Below are 27,619 nucleotides of genomic sequence, written 5' to 3' on the forward strand. Positions count from 1 at the left end.
ATGCCGTCAGGCAGCCGTGGAGCTCATGTCTGGTCAGAAATGTATTAGTAACGTATTAGAGAGTCTGTAACAAATCTCTGAAAGACACACAAGCTCATGCACAACAACATGGTGCACACATTTAATAGAAGGAAAAAACTATCCACCGGAATGTTTTTAGTAAGCTTTATAATGCCTTCTGATCTGATCTCATGCAATCCATACATTGATTTAAAATAGTGCTTGGTCATATTATCTGCCACTTCACTCAGTCACCATGTGAAATGGGGGTTACTGTGTTTGCTTTTATACATTTCACAAGACTATGTACAGTTGAATATTTGATTGAATATAAGTTATGCCTGCCTGTGTGCTCCTTGAGCTCCGATACAGCTCGCTGCTTTGTGTTGTCACAGAGGGATGGAGGAAGGGAGGGTGCTGTGACAGTAAATTAGAGGAGACATGGTAGCAAAGGGAATTTTTTTAATCAGACTGAGGGGGAGGACAGCATCAGTAACACAGAAGGAGATAATGATAAAATAAGAGCGCTGAGTGAGGGAGCGGCCAGCGGAGCGTTTGAGAGGGCAGCGTGAGGACAAGCAAGTGAGAGGAGAAAGACTATAATGATTCACAGCAGCAGAGCAGCCCCACATGCAGCTGTGATAACTCTGACAGACTTTGAGATACACCATTAGACATCACACAGATACACAAATACACACACCACTCCATACATTAAACAAGAGGAGCTACACTGCAATAATGGCCAGATGAGATCAGGGATAACGTGACATAGATGGTGCTACACATTGGACACATATGACATTTCAACTTAATACCTCTTCTGGGAAAGGATTTTCTTTTCACGGGAGAGTGATGAGGAAACTATTTACCTACAGTAGTCGTGTTTTCATAGAGACCCAAAAGACTCTTTAGTGTGTTTTATGTCACTTCCAGTAGGTCTCCTACACAATAAACCCTCTTCAGAAACCCCATGTAACTGCACTCATTCATACACAGCTGCGTTTGATTCAGCTCTCCTTGCACATCATAGATTTTGTGCTGAATCTAAAGTAGCAGAATGGGTGAGAGCTCAGTAACTCAACCATTGTGGTGTGCTTGGCGGCTTGAATCAAACGCTTACATATAAAAACCGTAATGCTTCTCTTTTACCAACCACGTTGCTCTGACTAAACCCTGCCTCGATCCCTCCTGTGTTGTGTTTGTGAGACTGGGTCAAACTATTTTAGACTTTCTTTTTTTCATTTTTGTTCTACTTTAGGAGCACTTGATTCTGTGTTTGCCCAGACAGGGAGTTGAATTGCTTTCTCTGCACCATTTCTCTATGAGCCTGTGAAATCAAGTGCATTTAAGTAATCCAGAAGAAAAATGAACTCCTATTTTGACTCCTACCTGGTGCAGACTGGATCAAAATAAATAAAATCCTCAAATACATAAAGGAGAGATTGATTTACCTTGCTGGGCAGCGCAATATGAATGGATGTGTCCCAACAATGCCCATACATTAAATCAAACACTCCTTAGGTATTTGTTAGGTGTATGTCTGTGGGGGGGCTCTCCATCCCACAAAGTTGTCTCTTCCCTTGTAACCCCGGTTGCTCTCCCTTTCACTGATTTGTCAGTGACAGGATGGATGTAAACGACTAAATCACTGTTAAATAGTGTGTGTAATTTTCAACACACACAGTATATGTATACGAGGGGCAATGCATCCTGCATTACTATGTGCTAGAGATGTCAACATGTGATGCAGTTAACACATGTTAGACTGATCACAGTGTTGAAAATGACACACCATTTAAAGAGTGAGGACGTTTTTCTGAGCGTTTATCACAGATCTGTGTCCTTTAGAGAGTCAGAGCTTTCTACAAGGAGAGGAACAACTTTATGGCATGAAATGCACCTTGTATGTACCAAAATATCCATGCATGTGTGTGTATGTATGTGTGCATTTACACACAATTTCAAGTGTGTCTGCACACATTCACACACACACAATTCAAACACACACACTCAGACATGACGTGTGTGTGTTTTACATTCTCTATATTGGGTTGTTATTGTTTTGTGGCAGTGTTGGGTGCTGCTGCGCTGAGAGTGGAGGCTGAGGAGGAAGAGGGGGAGGTGCTGGATAGACACAGATGTCTGTTGGCCCTGGCAGCGCTGCGACACGCCAAGTGGTTCCAGGTCGGCACCCACTCACTTCCTGTCTTCCTGCCTGATGCTTATTGTAGCCTGACGATTCACCCAGAAGCCATTCACTCACTGTCAGCTAAAGCTGTGGTGCTCATTAAGGCTCTGACACACCAACCCGAGGGCCGACCGTCGGCAGAAACACAGTCGGACTGATCACTCGGTTCCCCGAGGTCAAAAAAGTGCCTCGGAACACATAGGCGCCCATTTATGTTTTCCTCCGTGGGTGCTCACGGGCACACGCCCTTTAAAAAAAAAGGTAGTCAAAAAATGTTTTGCATTTCAGAACCTTAGGAAATGGACAGCGGCCGACACGAACACACATGCCTATTAACTCAATAATAAAGCCGTAAAAGTAAAGTAAAGTAGGCTATCTTTCAACTCAGGACAACGCCACTAAGAAAATAAGAATCAATGCCACCTGTTGTTAGAGGCGTTTTCATCTGAGAGATGTGTGATTGGTGAATAGCATATGGAGACTGACAGTGACATAACCAATCACACTATGACAGACGCTCCACTTAGCACCAACTGCAATGTTTAATTTTAAATGAATGTGGCAGTCTGGCACACGTGGGTGCTCAGTATTTTCCGTGGGTGCTCGAGCTCCGGAGCACCCACGGTATCGGCGCCTATGTCGGAACACACTGAAGCGACGCTGACTTGAGCGTACGTTCTGCACGTGTGCGAGACGAAATACGTCTCCATAACAGCAGGTCGGCGCAAATCTGTATTGGCGCCCAAAACATGACACAGAGCACACTTTCGTCATTGTTTTCATCAGAGAGTGTTGATAGTAGTCAAGAAGGATTGTTGTTGTCATTACTCGCTGAACGGACTAAAATACAATTGCTAGTAATAAGAAGATACTGGCGTTGTCCGCTCCGGTTTCTCGTGCACTGATTCGCTAGTCGAGGGCTAGCACTCCACCAATCAGATTGGCCATTGAGTCCGACTGCCCACTGGCCGATTCAACAAGTCAAATCGGCCAAAATGGATGCCGACTGCTCCTCCGACTGACGACGGCACGGAACACACGGAACAGACTCGAGTCACCGACCTCGCCAGACTGTCCGACGGCCGATAATCGGGTTGGTGTGTCAGCGCCTTTTATACCCACTCAGATTAGACTAATCTAAAGTAGATAGAAGTGTGAAAACGACTTTACTTTACTATAGTCAAAGGCAATATGGCTGATAAACATATGTTTTTATGGTTGCTTATCTCCAGTTCAGTTTTACAAATCATGAACACAAATTGCCAAATATTACACATTACTTAATGAATAAATACTTTCGGATTCTCTCAATTTTTTAAAATGTTTCCAAAAACTGTATTTTCGTTATATACGATGTTGCACTGTATATGGACTGGAAAAAAAAGAATCGTAAGGCTACAAAAGCAATGGTTGATACTTTTTTTCTTTTTGGCTATTATGTGAACCTGCCTGCTCTGTACAGTATGTCAATGCTTCCCTTTGATTCCCCTCCCATACCCTTTCCCCATCCGTCTCCCAACTCACTTTCCTTACTGACAACATTTTACAAGTTCAGAATGAAGGTATTTTCTGAAGACATAAACAAAACTCAAGAGATTTTTTTTCTAATTAAGAGCAATATTTTTAGTAAACATAAGTAAACATGTTTAGTAAAATAATTCAAAATGTTTAGTGTCATAAACTCAAGATATTCATTCTCTGTGGGGTTTTAGGCAGATGCAATTACTTCATTAAGTGGCTTTTTTGTGTAAAGCAGGTTGTTTCTCTGTATGTATCTATGTGTTTTCACACTGCACCCTTCCTCCCTTTTTTGCATTCTTTCACCTTTCCTTCTTCACCTCTCTCCATCCCTCGATTTCCCTCAGGCTCGAGTGAACGGGCTCAAGTCCTGCGTTATCGTTCTCAGGATACTTAGAGACATGTGCAATAGACACCCTGTCTGGGAACCTCTCAAGGGATGGGTGAGTCTTTTGCTGTAATTACCTGAAATTAAAAGAAAGTGTTCAGCACCTTTTTATAATTTTATGTGCATTGTGTGTGTGTGTGTGTGTGTGTGTGTGTGTGTGTGTGTGTGTGTGTGTGTGTGTGTGTGTGTGTGTGTGTGTGTGTGTGTGTGTTGTCTTCCTACAGCCCTTAGAGCTTATCTGCGAGAAGGCAATTGCCACCTGTAACAGACCTCTTGGGGCGGGAGAAGCTCTGCGTCGGGTCATGGAGTGTCTGGCCTCAGGCATACTCCTACCAGGTATGGAGCCATGGTGGATGCATGAATACTGTATACAGCTGGAATTATTAGAGAAAGTAACAGAGAAGTGTGTGTGTGTGTGTGTGTGTGTGTGTTGTGTGTGTGTGTGTGTGTGTGTGTGTGTGTGTGTGTGTGTGTGTGTGTTTTCATGCAAATTGGCATCGCTGGTGAACGTAGTGAGGGAACGTGCTTGGTTTGGGTAGATGAGATGAGATACTGTATATCGAGCCTCTGCTTAGCACATTTTTGAGCTGTTTCTCTAAGAGAGGTCGAAACATTATCAATGACCCAGCAGAGCACAGCTGTCTGGGGAAGGTCATCATTACCAGAGCATCTTAATTAGGAGCAGCTGAAGGGTTCTTTACAAAATGTTGTGTATCTTTGGCAAAAATCCAATTATTCAAAAGTATTTGAAAGCTGAGTTTCATTTTTTTTTTTTTATATTTGGATACAAAAGCCAGTTATGTTCTTCTAGACTGAGGCTTATTACGGTCCTATTTTAGAAGGTACTGACAACAGTTAACTTTTAATATTTAAAAATCGATAATAGCCATGTTATAATGTTACAGGGAAAAAATGTGCCACCCTGGCAGGAGAAAATTTACTGACCTACAGTATTCAAATGTACTACACATTTGGCACAATTAGAGGTTGAGAAGGTTTACCTTTTTAATTAAGTGACTGGTTTGAATATCTCCCAGCCAATTTGACCAGTTAATTATTCTGTTGCTTTTATTTTATTAGACAGGATTTCCATTGTTGCTTACTCCATAACAGTGAAGCCTAATTAAATATCGTGGCAGTGTCCGTACATAAAGTGACAAAAACTGACTTTGTGTGTCATGTTCTGTCGCTTCCCCCAGGTGGTCCAGGTTTACACGACCCATGTGAGAAAGAGCCAACAAACACACTAGCCAACATGACCAACCAGCAGGCTGAGGCTATTACCTACCGTGCACAGGTACACACCAACACACACACACGCACACACACACACACACACACACACACACATATACACACACATGTCAGCTTAAAGGCACAGTTGTTATCACCCAGCTGCACTTGCCCTGAGCTCTCAGTGTTTGGGAATCAGTAATCAACACGCCTATTACCACACAGAAAGACCCCATCACCACCCCAACCACACAATCTGCATACACACACACACACACACACACACACACACACACACACACACACACACACACACACACACACACACACACACACTTGTGCGAGCGTGCATGCACTACCTGTGTGGTGCTGCATTTTAATGATTGGTGTGGGAAACTATTGCCATTGCAAGCCATAAATCCATCTCTGACACCTCGAAGACGTATTGGTGTGCATGCACTGTGGGCGTGCATGCTGTCATGTCCTTCTTCACACACACACTCGACTGAGCAGCGCAGCCTCTGAGCTGCATGGCTTAGTGAATCCTGCCTTCCATTTCCTTTGAAGGCAGCCTGAACGAGGCTGGAATGTCAATGGGCATAATTGTATTGGAGCAGATACAAGAGCAGATAGAAGAGAGGGAGCTGTTCTATCAATGAGCTACACCAAGCCTCATGAATATCTAAAGCACTCTACCTCCCTAATGGATTTGTATTAGCAGGGCCACTGTGACCGTTTCTGCTTATCTTTCAGATTGTTTGTGTAGATTGAGGATGTGTACAATAGATAGAGAATGATAAATTAACACATAGACATACTGTTCAGTATGTCTGCTGATGGTATTGATATTAAGAGGGGAAACAAATGTAAAAGCTTGTCTACTCCGGTTATCTTTGTGGATAAACTTTATGATGTGTGTTGAAATCATGTATTTTATTAATTTGCACTGTCCCCTTTTATAAATAAACTGAATTGAATTGAGATAATTTAGGTGTTAGGTGTTTTTTAGAAGTTTTTATAGACGTGTAGACATTCGTTAATGCAGATCTGGCTGAGATTTAGTTTTCATTTACATATGTACACCTTTGCCCATGTCTTTTTATGTTTGGACATGGCCACATATTTGTGAAGATACTGTACTCGTAACAGCCTGAAGCCTTAATGTCTTGTCTCTCAGTTTTACGACCAGAATTTACCACCTACTGCTTTGTCCTACAAAGCACATCAGCTTCACTTCACATTTAATGTAAACTTTACAACAGAATTTCAGGACAAAATGTACATTATTGATTGATCATTCTCTTCATGAAGGAAAATACAGTATGTCACAGTCTTGACTATGTCAGTCAAGACTGCTGTAAAAATAAAATATTTACATATTTAACATTAGATTGAAAGGGCCATTTCCATTTTTCTTGCAAACTGGAAGTCTGCTGTTTGAAAACGAAGTCTGCATTTAGGACACAAGGAAGGTCTAAGAAACAAACTATGAAGTTGCATTATGGGAATAATAATTTGACTATGTTAATGTCCGTACTGTTAATAGTTTAAATATATCTTATATGCTTTTCTTTCTTTCACCGTGTGTTGCCTTCAACAGCATGCTCTCAGACTCATGGCATTTGGAAAAATGTACAAGGTGTTGGAGATGGAGCCTCTTCCCTCAAATAAACCATCGCAGAAATACCCTTGGTCTGATAAAGAAGGTGCGTCTACCTGCCTGTCTACCTCAACCTGTCTGTCTTTCTGTTCTTGTCTGTGCCTGAGTATCTGTCTATGCAGGCTTTCAGTTTGTATGTATCCATTTTTCACTCTGTTAATCTGTGTGAAGGCTTGTCCGTCAGTCTGTCACTCTCACATAAAACCTACAGCAATCCTGTGTTCAGGCATAGGGCTTTCGTACATAGGTCGGACTTACCATCAAATCTTTTCACACATGACATGACCTTTCTGGATGCAATTGGTGTTTTTTCTACACACCAGCACTGTCAATATTGCTGACATGTGACGCACAATCAAAATTATATTTTTTTGCCTGCTTTTTCCACTGTAATTTATTTTCAGTGTCACAGCAAACAAAACACTGTGAAATGTTAACTTGTGCGTGCTTTATGCAGGATTGTTTCTGCTTTTGTTGAATGTTCAGACAATAGAAATTTGGCAATTTTCAAAGCTGCTTTCATGGAAAATTGACTTGAACCCTTTGGTGCCTCGTGACGCTGACATGGAAAATTGCCGGAGCATTTACAGATTAAGGTGCATGTAGGAAAGGAGCTTATATGTCTTCCTCATTGTTTGACTGTTTGCTGGTCTGCCTGTCTGTTCTGTTTATCTTGTCTGTGAGTTTATCATCTTAATGCTTCTTCTCACATATTGCTTGTTTTCTGCACCATTGCCCTTTCTTTTCTGTCACACACAAGCGCATTTGTATGTGTTCATAATAAACATATAAACATCTCTTGTAGTCACTGATTGATTAGTAACTCTCTCTGTGTTTCGCTCTGCATCTCTCCCTCTTGCTTTCTTTCCAGGCTTAGGTCTAAAGAGGCCATATGAGGATGGAGCAATGGATGACAAGGATGTCATCAAGAAGATGAAGAGGAATCTGAGGAAAGGTACGAGAAGAAAGGAAAGAGAGCAGTGGCAGTGTAATTACCTGATTGTTCCTGTTAATTAACCTCAATCTAATTTAAAGATGGGAAGAAAAGAAATGCTTGACTTAAGAGAGTAGGCATAAGAATACATACCATCTTACAAATGTTTTATTCAGCATTGGTCTTTGGTTTTATTCAAACCACTGAGAAGATAGCAGCAATGCTTAGAGATAGAAGCAATCATATTCGGTTGTCTACAGACAAGCCTTGCTTCTCTTCCCTGTCTCTATTTTTTCCCTGTGTGCTTCTCTCCCTTCCACCTTCCTTCCATCCCTTGGAGGCAGATCAATAGTATTGATTGCTAATGTTTTAGTAGGCCACCCAACCATGCCCAGCTCTTTTTTCATACAAGGAGAAGATTAACCATGACTAATGGAGACAGAGAGACATTTTTTAGATATTGGCAAACAGGGGAAAAGTGATTGAAAGAGAAAGAAAATAGAGAGGCACAGTTATTCATCATGAAAACAACCAGAGAGTGTGCAGAAAACCTGTAGAAAATGTGATTTATTACTTACAGTATCTCTGAATTGGCCCAGTCTGTCGAATTCCGGCTGGATAATTGGAACACCCCCTACAAAACCTTATTAAATCAATCCTAATATGCTCTACTTTCTATGGTAACCATACCCCCTCCATTTTTTGCATTAGTCCTAGACAGTAAAGCCATAGACTCCAACCAGCCAATGAACGCCCTGATGCGGTTGAACCAGATCCGGCCGGGGCTGCAGTATCGCCTGCTGTCCCAGTCGGGCCCGGTTCACGCTCCGGTCTTCACCATGTCTGTGGATCTGGATGGAACTATTTACGAAGCATCTGGATCCTCCAAGAAGACCGCCAAGCTCCACGTCGCCGTCAAGGTAAGGAGGAAAAGGAGTGAAGTGTGTGCAGTGTGTGCAGTGTGTGCAGTGTGTGCAGTGTGTGCAGTGTGTGTAGTGTGTGTAGTGTGTGTGTGTGTGTGTGTGTGTGTGTGTGTGTGTGTGTGTTTTGTATGTGCAACTGACAGGAGAAGAACATCCTCTTTGATATGTTTGTGCTTACTTGGACATACTGTACATACAGAACAGAGAAATTCTATAAAAAAAAGACTCACTAATACAAAAAAACAGAAAGGTAGGTGTGTGTGTGTGTGTGTGTGTGTGTGTGTGTGTGTGTGTGTGTGTGTGTGTGTGTGTGTGTGTGTGTGTGTGTGTGTGTGTGTGTGTGTGTGTGTGTGTGGAGGGATGGAGGTGGGTAAATCCATGTAATCCCAAAGTGGTTGTGAACAAAGAGGCTCTCCAGAGCACAGAGCTGGGATAATCCACTATCTGCTCCGTTCCCATAAAAGGCTCTTTCTCCCCCTTTTCCATTCTTTTTCTCGCTCACTTTCTCTCATGCACTCACCTTTTGATCTCCCCTTCTCTCTCTCTCTCTCTCTCTCTCTCTCTCTCTCTCTCTCTCTCTCTCTCTCTCTCTCTCTCTCTCTCTGCTGTACTCTCACTGTATTGGCTGGTTCAGCAGCAGTAACACAATAACCTATTTAGGTGAAAACATGTCATTCTTCTAATATCTTCTGCATGCATATTGTTCTGAATCACTTTGCTGATCTGTGTGCTGTCGAGAACTTACAGTACAGTCAACCAATGTGACTGTACAGCCAGTGCATTATAATGACTTTATTGTAACCATTGTGTGAGTTAGATTGAACTCTGTTATGTCAGTACATGCAGTATTCTGCAGTATATTTAATACTGCTTCCGGTGTATTTTCTTTGTCAAAATATAGTAATTTGTGTCATCAACACATAACCAGAAAAAAAGTCTGTTCAAAACAGAGTCATCACACAAAAAAGGGACATTCATTTATTCAGTGGGAATTTGTTCTCATATTGCACAATCTAGCTCATCCCACTTAGTGTGTTATTTCAACAAGTTAGCAAATACTATATGTATCTAAGATGTTTCCATTCAGCTAGCTACAGTAGATAGCCAGTAACACACCTCTGTGTTAGACAACATGACATTAGATCTCAATAACGCGGAAAGAGATTTTATATTTATTCTTATTCGCTTTAAAGTGTTTAGGTAAACCTATTTTACTAAACCTATGACATTGTGTATGTGTGTAAGTACAGTAGTAAGTGTCTTTTTGTTAATCATTTTGGATTTTCAAATAAACAAAAACAACACAAAGAAATTAGAATCCACATTTTTAGCTTTAGTTTTTAGTTTGCCGTTTCTTTCCTACCCAACTTCTTTTTTATTTTATCATCATCTTGCCTTTCTAGGTTCTCCAGGCAATGGGCTACCCGACAGGTTTTGACTCAGACCTGGACCCCATGAGTTCAGACGAGAAGTCGGATGGTGAGGGGAAGAGCGAGACGTCGTCACACACTAGCAATAACCCACCACACTCCACGGACAGTTCCAACACACTGGAGGTGGGGATTGAGAAACATGCGCTGATACACGAATGCATACACTCAGGTCAAATGCTTTTTTAAAGTTTCACGTCTGAGATTTTGATTGTAAGTGATTAAAATGTAACAGTCACTCTGGTTAAGACATAAAAGGTATCCAAACTTTATTACATAATGCTCCGTCTTCCAGGTTTACTGTCCATGGTGTGCTTACTAACAAAGCGTTTTTTCACTTCCCAGGTGCGAACTCAGGGTCCCATACTGACTGCGAGTGGGAAGAACCCCGTCATGGAGCTAAACGAAAAGAGACGAGGCCTCAAATACGAACTCATCTCTGAAAGCGGAGGCAGCCACGACAAACGCTTTGTTATGGAGGTAAGAGCTTCATGTACACACTAGGGCTGGGCGATATGGATAAAATCGAATATCACAATATTTTTGACCAAATACTTCGATACAGCAACGATATTGTAGTGTTGACTATTGGTGCTTTCACAAAATATTTACACAATGAGATTTTTGATAAATAATTATCAGTAATATGCATATAATGACTAAGTGGTTAAAGGCAAATAATAGAACAGTTACGACAGTCTGGTAAGTTCAGAAAATGACATCACTTTTCTGTAATGCAGCCTTTAAAACCAGGAAAAGACAACACTTATGCCATATTACGATATTACGATATCCAAAATCTAAGACGAAATCTAGTCTCATATCACGATATCGATATAATATCGATATATTGCCCAGCTCTAGTACACACACAGACTGACTCTGACAAAACATTATAAAACATACATGTAAACGAGTGTGGAGCCATGACATGTAATCAAAAAAATATAGAAAAACTTAACATACACATGCATTTGTGATGCATACAGAAGCTGAGCCACACACTCAGAAACAGGCTGATCACCGGTAGTGTCAATCAGTCCACTTGGTTCCTGGAGCAGGCCTGTTCTCTGTTGGATGTCTTGTTTTGCGACATGCCTGGCTGCTTCATCGCTCTGCTGATTGATTAGCAAACCTGCTTGACAGCAGGGCAGCGCTAAATAAGCCATCCTGTTCAGCCAGACTTGCTGGCTGATTTACTAATGAAATGATAAATGAATGGGTTTTGGGCAAAATTATTGTGTGATTGTTTTGACAGAGCTGTAGTATAAATGTGAAACCACTATTAGAAATAATTAGATTAGAAGATCTATTGTTGAAAAAATACTTTTTATCAGATGCCCAAAATGCAGTGTTCCTTTTGTCTAACTTTTATCATGAAAAATGATTTGATTCATATTTTACAGTCTGTGCTTGTGTTTGTGTGTGTGCATATCAGGTGGAGGTCGATGGGCAGAAGTTTCGTGGGGCAGGCCCCAACAAAAAAGTAGCAAAGGCCAGTGCTGCTCTGGAAGCTCTGGAAAAGCTCTTCTCTGGTCCCAACGCCGCTGCAAACAAGAAAAAGAAGATATTGCCCCAGGTAAAGAGACACTCATAAAGTAGATACTGGACATAGAGGGCACTACTTTAGTCTGAAGACAGAATGAAACATATAATCAAAGCAATCTGTTACTCGCTTCCTTGAGAGCCAAACTGGTCGGTGCAGCTTGAAAGATGATAAAGTTTAAACGTTTTCTGTTATCAGTAATCACCTCTGTAGAGCCGTAGGACAATTTTTGCCATCAGCAATCAATGGCACTGCGTCTAACAAGTGTCTAATCAGATCAATAATTGACAGTTATCAGATCCCGATTCTTCCACTTATTTTGTCTATTAGCCTGTGTGCAATGATGCCCATAATGCATCAGAACATTGTATTGGTGTATCTATGTATCTAAATACTGTGTGTATCTGTGCATCATGAATGTTTGAAACACACTAACATCTAATGTGTCTGTGTCCAGACTAAAGGAGCCCTGGCCGCAGCAGCAGCAGCCTCAGCAGTAGCAGCTCAGGTAGCCAGAGGAAGAGGAAGAGCAGCCCTCGCGAGAGGAGCCTTCGTCAGTGCAGCCGCACCTGGATATGTCACGCCAGGTAGTGAAAGTATAGTTGCATGTGGTTTTAATGTTTTTACCGAGGCAATAAGCATTTTTTGGTGAATTTTGTAATGTATTGTGTGTGTTTTTTATATGGGTGGGTTAGAGGTCATTTTAGTCTTTTTCAAGGGCCATTTTATCAGCCTCTGAAATAATAGTTATTTGTACAGCTGATATTTTCTTTATTTTAATGCATTGTAGCATATCATTTAGCATTACATCATGTCAAAGATTTTTTGCCCACATTTGTTGGATCCTCACAGCAGATTTTACTGAACATCATAGTATTCTTGGCCCTTCATTTAGATTGTTTTTATCAGAATTTTATTCATTTTCAGTTTGTGCTGAACCTCCACCAATATATGACTCTGCTGTGAGTTTGAATGAGTGAGTGAATGTACAGTTTTTTGATCCTGTTAGAATGGAGCGTGACTTCCACTCAGGTCTCTTACCCTGAACCCATAGCTGTCTGCTTGAGTGCAGGATGTCCAAATCACTCATCTAAACTGAAGATGTTGAAAACTACAGCTTGGAGTTAAACAAGTGCACAATTGAATGAGACCCTGTAACCTCTTCCCCAACAGGCTTTGGGACACCGTATGGCTACAGCCCTGCTGCAGCAGCTGCTCCTGCATACGGTACGTGCTTCTTGTCTGTTTTCCCTGTTAACTAATTTCACCCCCCTTCTACCATCTATAATCTTCTTCCACCTTCTTTTCCCTATTAATCATCCAGTTCCCTTCTAACCCAACATACCATAATTGCTAACCATTAGTGGGTAAATTAATTCTTCAGTAAGTTTATGTTACACCTCCAACCTTCTTCATAATTTCCTTTTGCCTTAATTTCTCCTCTTTTCTCAAAATAAATTTGTTCCCATTCTAATCCAAGTTTTAGGGTTTGGCGTAGAGTTTCAGTCATGGTTAAACAAATCGGTAACACTTTACTTTAAGTTTTCTACATAAGAGTGACATGACACTGTCATGAATACATGACACTCACATGACACTGTCATGACACATGAACCCTGACCCGAACCCTAACCCTAACCCTAACCATAATGTGTCATGACAAAACCGAATGACACTTACTAAAAAAGAGTTATGTCATAAACGTTTATGACTTGTTTATAATGTTTTATGACACGTTCATGACAGTGTCATGTCAGTCTTATGTAGAAAAGTTAAAGTAAAGTGTAACCAACAAATCTTATAGCATTGCCTCTTTGTTGCGTGCTTCAAGCAAATCTGTCTGTACTTTTGGCTTATTGTCCACTCACCACTTGTTCCTTAATCTGCTTGTTGCCACTCACTTCCTTATCTCTTATGGTTGGATCACTACTCTGTCAGTAAATAGCTGCCGTCTTGTCACTTTCATCTCAAAACGTCCAGAAACTGGTTATAATCATGGTGACACACACACCTGCATGAATTAAAATTAAAAAACTGTACACTTAAACAGCCACCTATTACTAACTATACAAGCTGACACACTGCCTTTGCTGCAGTCATCTTAATTTCTGTTGAGATTAGCACAACGCATAGTGTAAGTTCCTCACCTATTTAAGATGGTGGCAGGGCAGCTTTTTATCACTGCAGCGCTGCACCTGTCATGTTACTGCTGCTAAGGGGTTTCCATGTCCTCACTGCTGAAAGTGGCCCGTGGGCTCTCTCACACATATGCATAGGCTAAAACCTATACTAGTCCTTGACCTATAACAGCATAGGTTTTTGCGCTAAATTCACTTACACATGCGTCCCTCTGTCACACGCAGTCATATTTACCTCGACAGACTCAGCCTTGTGTAGTGTGTGTACACATGTAGGTTTCTCTGTCCATCCTACAGCTTTGAGTTTGAATGGGTCTTATGTCCTAGGAGAAACTGATCTGGGGCCCAAGGCAGACTTTGAGTAGCCCCCGGAGATCCCAACAGCCCTGAATATGAAGTGCGCCTTAGTGTTTCTGTTTATGGTGGAGCTGGAACTCTGCATTCGTTTGGGGTGTTCGGTTTCAGTCCCTGGCATTCGCACACTTTTCACATGTTGTGACCGCGGCCCTTACTGAAATACTCAGAATTCAATGGTAGTGTTTGCTTTCATCTATCCAGCAAATTTCAGTGACTGTTATTTTTTTATTATTTAATAATTCTTACTTACAAGTCTGTTAATGGCCGTGACATCCAAAATATTTGAGAAGGCATTCAGGAGACTGCTTCATACCCGGACAATGAAAAGACTTGGCAAATAAGTAGGCTATGAAATGACCTGTATCTTCTGTGGGGGTGGTGAAACATACGTCATTGCACACTTTGTGCATTTCTGCCCCGTGACTCTTCAGGACACGTCACGTATCCTGGTGGGTGATCATTGTGAGTTCAGCTGACCTTGAGCTTTAACCTGAGCTGTAATCTCCTACAAGTTTGTCGGAAGTTCAATTCATGTCATTTGAAAAAAAAAGATAGACATGAAAACTAGAACTATACTCAGAATTAGGTCCTGGAATGAAATGTTTCATCCTCGCAAATTGCGTCAGCGCAGACCTTGCTGTGCAGGTTTTTGTCTCTGTTAGCTTGGATTCTTGCTCAGTGGTTCCCAACATGTGACCAGAGACCCTGTTGCAAATTTGAGGCAAAACACAAATATATACAAAGTATTAGATACACCTGCTGTTAAGGTGGAAATCTAGTTTTTTTTTTATACACCCAGTTGACTTATAATGAACATCTGCAGATGATGGAAATAAGAAGAATGAGAGATACAGTAGATTGTTTTTTACAAGGATAATATTAAATCAATTTTTCTGAATAATAGCAGAGGTGTCAAAAGTATTCACATTCATTACTCAAGTAGAAGTATAGATGCTAGGGTTTGAAAAGACTTCTGAAGTATCAACTCAAGCTTTTACTTCAGTAAAAGTGTAAAAGTACTGGTTACAAAACTACTTAAAGTATAAAAGTAAAAGTAATGTAAGGGGAAAAAAATGCCATTAAGGACAAAAGCTTAGCCCGCCCCACAGCGGCCTAATAGTGCTCTACCCCACCTCCACAAAAAAATATTTTTCTAAAGGCCATAATGACTATAATAATGTTATATTAAAATAATACCTGCAAACTCAGAAGGGCTGAAAAAAGGTGACACATCTCCTCTGTGTTTTTCAGACAACGGCAGCTACAGTCTGGTGTTACAATCCTCTCCAGTGAAATACAGACACACTTTTACACCGTTTAGCTGTCAGCATTTTAACCGTGTTTACTCCAGCTGCTAGCTAACGGTAGGCTAACGTTACCTGCTGCCAAGTGTTTGTTAACTAGCGTCCTGTGCAGCGATGTTTCAGTTCCCTCTAACGTCCGTTTTCGGAGCATCAGAGAGAAGCGCAGGCATTTAAGTAGCACCTAAATAAGGCACCGAAATCCGCGTTGCTATTCGGTCCGGTAGATAACGGTCGTTAAGGCACCGGTGGTGTATTAGCACCGGGTCTGTGCAGGTGCACAAACCAATAGGGTGTTGGAATGATATGTTTATACTCATCCAACCACAATCAAATTCACTCTATCAAATTCACTCTATCCGGCTGGCGCGATTTTATCTGGATAGGTTTTTTTTGTGTGTGTTTTTTTTGAACGATTACAAGCCGGAATGAAAACAAGCCGAAATGAAATAGGAGTAACAAAGCTATTTTTAAAATGTAATTAGTAGAAAGTACAGATAATTGCGTGAAAATATAAGGAGTAGAAGTAAAAAGTATGCTGTAAAATAATTACTCCAGTAAAGTATAGATACCCAAAATTTCTACTTAAGTAAGGTAACGAAGTATTTGTACTTCGTTACTTGACACCTCTGAATAAGAGTAAAACCAAATAGTTAAAAACAGTCTGTGGGTTGGCCCAATTGGGGCTTACATTTCAATCAGAAGGGAGCAAAAAGGCACTTTAAACATTGGCACTACAACTTTATCTTTTAGAAACAAAGCTTTCATCATCCTGCTTCATGCTTTTTTACTGTGCTCTGGCATCCATTGCTGCTTTGGGCTTCCTTGTTGGCAAACACTTAGAATGCATTTTACAATACTGCTGGACTCACTAGAACATTCTGTGGAGCACAGAACATTCTATCAAACTGTAAAGCCCAGAACATTAGAACATAGCCATTATTCTAAAGCTCTTCTTGAATGACCATTTCCTAAACATTTCAATAGGACAGTGCCAACAACAACTTCTCCTGCTCAACTGTCTCCTTTAAAGGATTATTCTGCTTTATTATAGCTTGGGTTCTAAATTAATAGCTTTGTCCATCATTCCTATTGGTAATAACAACATGGTACTCACCGGGTTAACTGCTGAGATCTGGCATTGTGACATAATTGAAAAGAACCAAACCCCAGATCTGCCAAACTTATTTGAAAGGAAAAATTGTTTCAACGTTGACCTGCGCTCCTCAGCAATTAATTGTATGAGTGCAATGTTTTCATAACCTATGGAAAAGATTGCTAATACTACATAAATAAGACCCAAGTTGTAGTAAACCGAAATTAATCTTTAGCTTTGGCCATTTGTTTTCTTCTCTTTACCTCTGAATCTCTCTCCTTCTCGGTTCCTCTAACCACCGATGAAGGATGTCACCTCGTATCTCACACATTTACACTCCCCCTTTGGGAGCCCTGTTTGTGTACATAGTGCGAAGGCTGTTTGTTGGACCTAGATGTAGCGTAGTGTAGTGAGAATAGAAACACTTGGTTGATTTGTTGCCCTGGACTCATGCAGAGCTGTGCTCTTCTCATGTCTCCCCTCTAGGTTTGCCCAAGAGAATGCTTCTGTTGCCTGTCATGAAAGTGCCCGCCTACCCCATCCCCCACTACCACTTCTTTTAGCACAGGAGACACACACACCAAACTCTTTTTCGTACATACCAAACGCTTTTTTCAAACCATGACAAATTCACTTTTTTTAGAAGGGAAACATTTTTCTTATAATATAAATGATGAGGAGAGGATTAAGGACTTGAGATGAAGATTTGTAAAAGCGATTTTTTTTGCTTTTTGTTTTCTTACTGTTTCCAGAAACTTTTATGAATATGAAACATATACTGCAGGTTTAAGTTCTTAAGAGATAAACAAAAACTTGAAGGATTTGTACTGTGAATTGTGACCTCATTCTTTGAGTCTAAATTATATATATATATGTATCATCCTTTTGTTATTGTGTTTATGCTTTGCCAGGAAAGGGATAGCCTTTGCCATATGAATCACACAACACACACATTCTCTGTAAAAAGAAAATAATAATGAGCTGTGTGAAGGATGTATAGAAATAAATAAATAATAATGTTAAAAATTAATAAAGTTTATCTCCTATAAAAGCTGAACACTGCCTGGTGTATATCTGATTTAAAGGCTTTCAGCTGGTAAGGGACTTGCTGCAGTAGCAAGTTCTTTTTATTTATTTTTTTTATTTTGACTTTTTAGAGCAGGTATGTTACTTAACATGTGAAAGGATTTCCCCACTCCTTTAACCTGCACACAATACTGTCAACTTAACTTACATCAAGCATTAATATTCCACCCTCATACCGGTACACAGATTCAATTTAAATCTTTCCACATAGCTCAAGGCATCTAGTTACATCCTTTTGACCCTTAGTTTATAGATATTCAGAGAGAAAGGCAAGAAGACAACCGATGAATTTAGAAAGCTCTTGTCAGATCCTGCATCTTGCATTCAGCTGCATGATCCAATTACCTCACATGGATTTATTTTTGGCAGGTTTCCCACAGCTATCAGAGGTATTACCTACCGTTTATATGCAGAGCCTTCATAGGTCATCACATAAGCCAGCTGCAGCCTTTTTGCAGAGCTCAGTACATTGTTGTAGCTGAATTTAATTGAAGTCAAATAATGAAGACAAAATGTGTTACTTCTACTTAGACTACATCTATATCCTTATATTTCTCTTATTGTCTTGTTATCAGACAATATAGGGCTGTTAATACTGCATGTTTACAACAAACAATCTGTGGTGCACATTTTAATCAAAAGTAGCAATAAGGGACCCACATGAATTCAAACCACACCGTCAGTGTGTTTTATGTTGTTTCATTATTTCAGTATAATTTCTGTATTTTTTGTTGTTTTTGCACGTTTTTTCCTCAACCGTCAAATAGGGATCAGCACCAACTGAGCCACTGAAACTTTGGCTCAAAACTATCCCTCTTGACTCAGTCAGTGTTTGAAATAAAGATTTAAATATTTGACGTAAAAATGACCTACAGTACAGTAATACCACAGGTGAAAAAAAGTAAAAACTAAGAGGAACTTGGCTAAAAATGCTACAAAAAAAGAAAATACTCCAGCATGCTAGTCAATGGTCAGCACCAGTCAAGACAGAGTTATGCTGGCCCTTCACCACATCTCGGTCATCCAACCAGCGAGAGATAACCCCCTGACGACGTCTCCATGGTTACAGCTACTGTATGAGGCACAGCCATTGGATGAGAGGACCCAGTATCTTGTCCAATGGTTGGTTGAGCTCCACTGAGATTTTGTTAAACCTTTCAAATGATATTTGTCTGACATCACCAAAGAATTACTTCAATCTCAAATGATTGAAGATTAATTTCTGTTGCATTCTGTTTATTTTTGTTCTGTTCAAGGTTGAATTCATTTTAATTGCACAAATAGTTGAAGCCCGAGATACAGCATATATGTACATTACCTTCAAAACTACCTTACCTGTGTCTGATCTCATTTTTAGTCTTTACATCTTTGATTTAACATTTGTAATTAGGCTTTTCATTCAGCTTTTACTGGATTTTCATGACTGGAATAGCTGTAAAATATTAAAGGAATAGTTTTGGGAAATTTGGGTTAAGTTCTTTGCTTTCTTGCTGAGAGTTAGATAACAAGATTGATACCACTCGCATGTCTGTATGCTAAAGATAAAGCTAATGCCAGTAGCTGGTTAGCGTAGCTTAGCATACAGTAAAGACTTGAAACGGGGGAACAGCTAGAGAGGCTCTGTCCACGTTATATCTTGTGGACAAGGCAGAGAGGTGCTGATAGGCAGATGTCTTTACCTTTGGACAGAGTCTGGCTGTTCCCCACTGCTTTTGGTCTTTATTTTAAGCTAAGATCACTCTCATGGCTCCAGCTTCATATTTAATGACAGATATGAGACTGGTATCTCATTTTTTATTTATCCATCCATTTTCTGCTGCTTATCTGGGACCGGGTCATGGTGACAGCAGGCCTCCTCAGCAATGTTTTCCAGATCCTTCTTGGGGATCTCGAAGTGTTCCTTAGACAAATGAGATATATAATCCAGTGTATTCTGGGTCTACCCCAGGTCTTTTACTAGTCTGACGTGTCTGGAAAACCTCTACAGAAAGGCACCTAGGAGGCATCCTAAGCAGATGCCCGAAACACTTCAACTTTTGACACACAGGAGCAGCGGCTTTACTCTGAGCTCCTATCTCTAGCCCAGCCTCCCTAGGGAGGAAACTAATTTCGGCGTCTTGTATCCACAACCTCATTCTTTCAGTCACTTCCCAAAGCTCATGACCATAGGTGAAAGTTGGAACGTAAGTCATCTGCTGAATTGAAAGCTTTGCCTTGCGGCTCAGTTCCCTGTCCACCACAACTGTACGGTACGACCCCCACATTACTGCTGACGCCGCACCAATCCACACGTCGATCTCAGGATCCATTTTACTCTCACTCGTGAACAAGACCATGGTGGATTGCTCCCTCTGGGTTGGGAGTGAGTTAATCCCCCAAGTGAAAAGGTTCGAGTATTATATTTATATAGCTCAATACTGCAAATCACAAATTAACCTCAAGAGGCTTTACAATCTGTACAGCATACAACTTCCTCTATTCTTTGATTCCACATGTACAGAATAGACCAAAATAGCAAATATTACAATTGATGATAATATTATCTTTTAACTCTAGGTAAGAAAGCAGTGATTGTATTTCACAAAATGTTGAACTATTCCTTTAATTTAATCTACTGGACATGTAATGTTATTAATGCCACCCAGTTAATAATCTTTTTTACTGGAACATTTCCAGGTTCGGCTCAAGTACACTTGAAGTAACCTTGTCCTAAAAAAACATTATTGGATTTCTTTGTCATTATGGAATTGCCTCTCTATCCTCCATAGGCATTAATTTTTTCAACCCATATTGTCAAATAAGTGAAGTAAGTTTTATAGCGATATAGCAGTCTAAGATTGTGTTTTATAGATATATATATATATATATATATATATATATATATATATATATATATATATATATATATATATATATATATATATATATATATATATTTGTGTGTAACAGTAGTAACTCCTGCTCTCTTTGTCTCTGTTCTTCATCTCACTGCAGGTGGTCTTTTCATTGACAATCCCTTCTACCAGCCGCGGACCATCGCTCCTTTTATCATTCATCTGGGTCCCCAGGATCTCTTCTCTGACTTCTAGAGGCAGCAGGTTGTTGGATACTCTCTTCACACTTACCTGTCTGTATACGCAGGACACCTGTTTTTTCTGTCCGTCTTAGCGGGCTGCCTTTCTATCCAGGTGCGGACTCACAGATCCAAACTGTTTTTGTTTGATCAGTCCGCTGGGGAAAACTTTCTGCCCAACAGCAGCGGCAGAAACTATCTCACCTACTGACCGAGAGGCTCATAGCTCCTCTCTCTGTTTTCTCTACCCTCTGCCCAGATTATCACTTCAGAGGAGAGAAACTTTACACAAAGCAATACTTGGATTTTACGAGAAATGTTCAGCTGCGACTGTGCGAGGCTGGGCTGGCTGAACTTATTTCTTATAGCAATACACAGGAACTCCTCTCTTTGAGCTTACTTACTTGAGAAGATGTGAATGTCGGATGGAGTTTTACCCAATACAGCATTGCAATAGCTCATTCTGATTGTATATTCATTGTATGTGTGTGTACGTGTGGCTATAACATGACTATATACACATATATGTATGGTGTATGTTTCTATAACGATGTGTTGACAATAATATTACTATATGATGATGTATTTATGTAAATATTCTATAAGATATAACTATTGTTGGTATAAATTATTTTAGAATTATAAAGTGAAATGTAACTGTAATATCACAGTATAGCTTTCTTCCAATTTTATATACACTGAGCAATTGAAGCTAGTTCTAGGAGATGCAATATTATCTTTGGTATTTCTATTAACCTGTGCTGTTAGAATAATAATGCTTCCTTCTTTCCTTCCTTCAAACTTTTCCTCTATCTTTGATGTCTTTCTGAGCCTTTCTGAGCATGCTCTCTGCTGCCCGAGGTTTGTTTACTTGGCCCGGACCAGAGGTGCTCGCTACTGAACACACTCATAATCTAATCACACCTGGGCACACACACGCACACAAACTTTTCCTGTCAGAAAGCACATTTTCTATAGTCTCACTGCTGGCAGGGAATACTGTTGTTAGAAATACAGTACTGTATGTGTATAGTATGTGTATACTCTGATGTACGTGCTCCTCCATCTACCATTCACACATTAGCGTACTCACCCATCAGCACTCAGAACAATCGTCAGCTCTGTCCCGCTCGCCTTAGGGACCAAAAGCACAGCTCACACCCACAAATTACTATTCCTTCTTTCTGCAAACGCACACACACAAACACACACACACACACACACACACACACACACGCACACAACCTTCCCTCCACCCTCCTATGGCAATCCTCTACTGAACGGATGTGATGTGGCTGATACAGCTTTGTCAAAGGGTGTTTTACACAATGGGAAATATGGAGCACAACTACTGGCGAATTAATTAAAGGTATAGCCCAGCAAAAATCCTCAAAAGGGGAACTTTGAATTGGATTTTTATGTTCCTGTCTGGGCACAGTTCAGTGGTTGGTGATGTCATCTCTACGTTTCTGGAGGGATGGTTTTTTACCTTAGGCTGCCTTTGCCAGTCACTGAAGCTAGACAATTTTAGCAAAAGAAATGTGGCTGGAGCTGAGGTGGACAGAGGAAGTTTCAGCTAGGGATGCACCAATCAAACATGCTCAATCAGTATCGACCACAGCAACGTCTGGCCTCATGTTACGGTACATTACAACAATTCCAATGAATTCCACACAGTGAGGTTTACAGATTTTACATTTAGAATAAAGACTTGGATCGGTACTCGGTATCGGCAGATACCCTGAGTTGGGGTAATGGTACTGGAAGAGAAAAAGTTGGAATGATGCATCCCAAGTTTCAGCCACCATTGGCTGAGACACCTGTCAATCAAGCAAACACACTACAAATTGTTTCTGTAAGGCTAAATATGCTCTTAATGGAACCGTGATTCTGAACATTTCCACCACAACATGCATTTGAGGAAGCAAAATGAGCTTTTGAGATCAAAATATATTGACTTTGTATTTTGACACAGAAACAGGGTCTTTATGAAGATTTGAAGCCTCCTCACGCAGTTAGAGTTTCTGTATTTTAAGGCACTTCTGCACAAGCTATTCACAAGATTGTTGAACTGTTGCTGAGATATTTGGGAAATAGAGTTTGGTTGGTTATTTTTAGTCTCAAAATACATGTATATTGCTTACTAGTAGTTGACTGTGTCGTCCTAGTGTTGTTGGTTTAATGCTGCTATCGCACATATTGCACATATTATTTGCGCAGGTAGAAATTAGACTGAGAGATGAGATATTAAAGTTTGGGGTATTGCTTGAACCAAACATGTCACAACACTGTACACACTGAGATCACAGCACACACTTAGCACTCACTCAGGGCTGTGTGGGATGTCTGCAAATTTCTGTGGTGCTTACATGCTTCTGAAAGCTCTTCATCAATTATTTTTTATATCTAGCCATTAATAGAGACAAGGTGTCAGTCAGCAGAGGCAAAATCGAACAGAAAGGCTTTGATTCTCCTCACGCTTGCCTTGATCTGGGCACCAGTTTGATCTCCTGTTTTTGTGTCGGCTTTTATTCAACAAAGAGAATGAGAAAATAGACTTGTTTCAAGACAATAATTCAAATACGTGTTAGATGTTGTGACACCACTGAACTGACAGTGAAGATGGAATACAACTTGTGCCATCAAGCTGTGCTTGAGAGATTGGAGGTAAACTGAAGGATGTCCATGCTTCCTCCAGTTGTGCTTTGTGTGTTGGAGCGATGAGGTCAAGCACACAAGCTCTCGGTCATTTATGTTTGAGCAGCTGGTTCCTCAACTTAAACAATTGGACTTATCCCCACAGTTCACTTCCATGCTTTGCTATTCCAAGCATTTTCCATCAAATCACAAAGCATCTTTGGTCGTCTCATCTCACTTGAGAGAGGCACTGCTTTGCCCTGACTTTTCATTCTGGTGTGGAATTCACGTGGAGGTGAATAACTTGGAGCTTTACTGTGTGGAAACAGACCTTCTCTGTCGGCTAAAAAAATCTCCTAATTTCCCCTCTGCACTCTCTCCGTCTCTCTCTCTGCCCCCGTCCTCTCAGTCCAGATGGCCCACATTAATAAGGCAGACAGTCATACCTCAGTGCGCAACCTTTTCATTTCCCCTCAGACTGAACTGACACGCAGGAGGAGTCACCCTGACTACTGACCCTGTCCTTCTGGTCTGTTGGCTGTACGACCACGTTAAGAGAAAGGGTGGCCGCTGTGGCCGCATTGGCTCAGTAGTAGAGCAGGCACACGTGTAGTGAGGGGTTTATGCCTCGAGGCAGAGGTCCAAGGTTCGAGTCTGACCTGTGACAATTTCCTGCATGTCTTCCCCCTCTCTCTCCCCTTTCTCACCAAGCTGTCCTATCAAAATAAAGGCAGAAAAAGCCCCCAAAAAAATAATCGTAAAAAAAGAGAAAAAAAAAAGAGAAAGGGTGGCTGGCTGAGGGCTCAGGGAAACACAGTCGGTCTAAAACTGGCACAGACAGTCTGGTGCGACCATAGAGGTTTGGTAGTTGTTGTCTTTTAGTTAAGCACAGGTTAGGTTCCATATGTTTGTTTCTTGTTAGGCCGTACAGTGAAATGTGAGGGAAATAATTGTTTTGCTAGTACCTAAGCCCCTCCTAAAAAAGTAAAAAAGAAAAAATGATCCCATTATCTTGTTCTTTAAAAGTATATATTTGGTGATGATTTAGAGAAAGCATAGGAAACAGAGGAAAATGGAACTAATGCTGCTCCTTACACAATCCATATAAAAAAAAGCTTATTTCAATATATAGTCAGATAGTTTCCAGCTGTGTTTGCCATACTGTTGGACCACCAGGAAGATGACAATAGCAGTCGATGGCCGTACTCTACTATGAAATGTCTCAGAATAGAAAACATTATTGTGACATGTTTTTCCCTAAAGAAATACACTCCAGGTAGTACTAGGGCTTGGACAGTTATGTTCACATGGATAACTTTTCTAGAAAGTAATGGTTGTTTTTGCTGCACCTGGGTCCCAGTGAGTTTTCTGATGGATGTTCTTCCTGCTCCAGTGTTCTTTAGAAATGTCTCTAAGAGATCACTATGAAACAGGAAAACATGGCAGCTATTGTAAACACACACATCCCCTACCTGCATCTACACTTTTACAAACACCGCCTCTCCGTAGACGTTCAACAACTATACCTGTAAATCTAAGAAGCACAAAACACACATGAGCAATACTCCCACACATGTTCTCAGGGCCACCTGACACAAACACAAACACACACACACACACACATATACAAAAAGACAAACACACACACGCACACACACACAATCATATATTTAATTATTTCAGCATTCATCAACAATAAAAGCTGAGCACATTGAGACAGCTTGATATTCTTTGCTCTGTGGATTGTATATTACACATAAGATTGTACTGAGAGTCACATAAGTGGTTAGGGCTTGTTTGTACTTTAGGAATTGAGCCATGTAGAGCTGAGAAAACACACCTCCCCCATTTGTTATCTTGGTGCTTTACAACGAACTGTCCACAGCACTGTATATAATGGATTTTACTTTTGCTTTTTGGAGAAACGGCAGTAATCTGAGAACAGCTCAAGCTTTGCTGACGGGAGAAAGGAGAAAGGAAAGAAAACTTTTTTTGGTACCAAATGCAGGAGCTTTGCACGTTTAGATGCTGCAATATGTTCAGTAGTTGGGTTCTGAGTGCTTTCGTTGCCAGGTAACGTCAGCTTTTTGGACTTTATGTTTGGAGACTGTCGAGCCCAGTTTCCCTAAGGCAACTCTTCATCCCCCTGCCAGGTCAAAGGTAAAACAGCCTCTGGTTTGTTTTGCGGAATGGGATTTATCCAGACACTAAAGACTCTGTTGCACAAATCTGATCATCCCTGCAGTCTCAGAAGTGAGAAACTATACAGCATGTGATCTGATATTCAACGTCTGCACCGTTATGAAATATCAGTTAAAAAGATAAGAAAATCTCCTGTGTAAATTAACGGAATCTGTGTCTTGCTCATTCTTGCATTAGCACAGGGAGTTGGCTCTTAAGTCGTGCTGAATTTGTCTGGAAGCAGAGAAAGAAGAACTGCAGAAAGAGCTGGAAAGTCCATACGCGAGCCGGTCTGAACTCTGCAGAGCAGCAGAAATAGATCCAGGATCACGTTTCGACTGCAGAGGCAAAGCGAACCAGACTAACAGCTGAACACGTCATTTTCTCTAGGTGTGTGTGCATATGTGTGGTGGTGGTGGTGGGGGTGAGGGGTGGGGGTTTGCATGTTTGTCTGGCAAGCACATAAACCGGAGGGCAATGGTAAACTATTTCACGCACGCACACGCACACACACACACACACACACACACACACACACACACACAATATTGCAGTCACATTAAGCATGTTGTTGCATTCTTCCTGGTCATTGTCCACGAATTGTTCAAGTCCAATATCCCCCTGATAAACGATCAAAGCATTTTGGTTGGGAATGTACACTGTTGTTATAGTGATTGTAGAGTAGAATGTATTTACTCATAGAAAGAGTAAACTTGCTTTTTTGTAGAGAAGCATATATACAGAAGATACATACATATATACATCTATATATCTTTTGAACTACTTCTGTGTGAGAGTTGTTTTGGGCGCATCCACCCTGTAAGGATTCATATTTCTTTCCCCTTTTTTAATTTTTATTTATAATGTTCTGACGAAAGTAGCGTTTTACGAGTGATGGGTGTTTTTCTGTAAATATGATTTTGACAAAAAGGGGATTAAAAGAAACTGTTTTACGATGCTGCCTATGAAACTATGAAGTGATATCTGTCAACAGAATCTGTATGATCAATGAAATTATCGAAGTGAACTTTGTGAAATAACGATGACAGGGTGGGAGTCTTACTGGTCGTGCTGAACTGAGGCCAATGACGGTGAATGAAGGGGGCTCATTTGACCTCACCGTATTGATCGTTTTGATTAGTAGCAACATTCACAGCAGTGATGATCTGTGGTTGTCACTGTTTTTGACATAATCTATGCTTGACGAACTGAAAATAAATCTGAGAAAGTGCTGAATATGTGAGTGTCTTTTTTTGGGGGGCGATTAAGCTGATTTTGTACAACACATAAACTCTACACACAATATTTTGGTTTGCTTTCATACGACACATTGGCAAATGTTATTAAAGTTCCTCCTTAAAGGGGCGCTATGCAGTTTTGGCAATTTCTTCTCTATTTTCTCGCTTTTTGCTCGCAGGTTTCTCTACAGAGCTCCACCTACAGCTTCGGAATAGATATTTGGCAACAATGTTGTAAAAACTCATTGGCGACTCTCCCCCCTCCCATCTTCTCCTTCTGGTCATGTGCATTTGTTTTCATAGAAGCCGGCGAACGCACGGAGCCATGTCCACTGAGGTAGACAGCTAGTAAGCTAACTAGTAAGCCCGTAACAGACAGCGAGCATAATAAAAACCTTTACAGACAATAGCAAACATCCAGAGGTCACAATAACAAGAAATACAAAGATTAAACTGAGTTTATCCCAAAGATACTTACAAGTGCAACAGCAAGAACGTCAGCTCAGCATCGGATTTGCAGGCTAGTTTGTCTCAGTTCTCGCCATTCTGAAAACGCAGGTCCTATGTTTACTCGTGTCTGACTCTTTCTCTGTTCCTAGAAACAATGCTTTCCTAGCTTTCTGCTTCTTTTTTGCCGGCTCAGCCATGGCGATAGTGTGAAAAACTCCATCGCTACCTTGTTCTTATAA

The 27,619-nt window shown here is 40.7% G+C and overlaps 1 protein-coding gene across 4 annotated transcripts in view; it reads left to right on the forward strand.

Moving 5' to 3' along the window:
• The window catches only part of LOC120545445 (spermatid perinuclear RNA binding protein), an 88,140-nt gene extending 65,871 nt beyond the window's left edge, over positions 1-22,269 (forward strand). For 2 of the 4 annotated variants that reach the window (XM_039779764.1, XM_039779762.1), the window contains exons 7-19: positions 2,075-2,187; positions 4,057-4,152; positions 4,322-4,433; positions 5,297-5,394; positions 6,931-7,036; positions 7,862-7,945; positions 8,636-8,844; positions 10,251-10,403; positions 10,623-10,757; positions 11,716-11,856; positions 12,281-12,410; positions 12,997-13,050; positions 20,796-22,269. In XM_039779764.1, coding sequence (XP_039635698.1) covers positions 2,075-2,187; positions 4,057-4,152; positions 4,322-4,433; positions 5,297-5,394; positions 6,931-7,036; positions 7,862-7,945; positions 8,636-8,844; positions 10,251-10,403; positions 10,623-10,757; positions 11,716-11,856; positions 12,281-12,410; positions 12,997-13,050; positions 20,796-20,890 — 1,526 coding nt within the window. In that variant the 3' untranslated portion in view covers positions 20,891-22,269. Of the gene's footprint in view, positions 1-2,074; positions 2,188-4,056; positions 4,153-4,321; positions 4,434-5,296; positions 5,395-6,930; positions 7,037-7,861; positions 7,946-8,635; positions 8,845-10,250; positions 10,404-10,622; positions 10,758-11,715; positions 11,857-12,280; positions 12,411-12,996; positions 13,051-17,201; positions 18,924-20,795 lie in introns of all 4 variants that reach the window. The other 2 variants (XR_005636698.1, XM_039779765.1) reach the window with 2 other exon arrangements.
• The last annotated feature ends 5,350 nt before the right edge of the window (positions 22,270-27,619 follow it).

This window comes from Perca fluviatilis, chromosome 17 (genome assembly GCF_010015445.1).
Source record: "Perca fluviatilis chromosome 17, GENO_Pfluv_1.0, whole genome shotgun sequence".
NCBI lineage: Eukaryota > Metazoa > Chordata > Actinopteri > Perciformes > Percidae > Perca > Perca fluviatilis.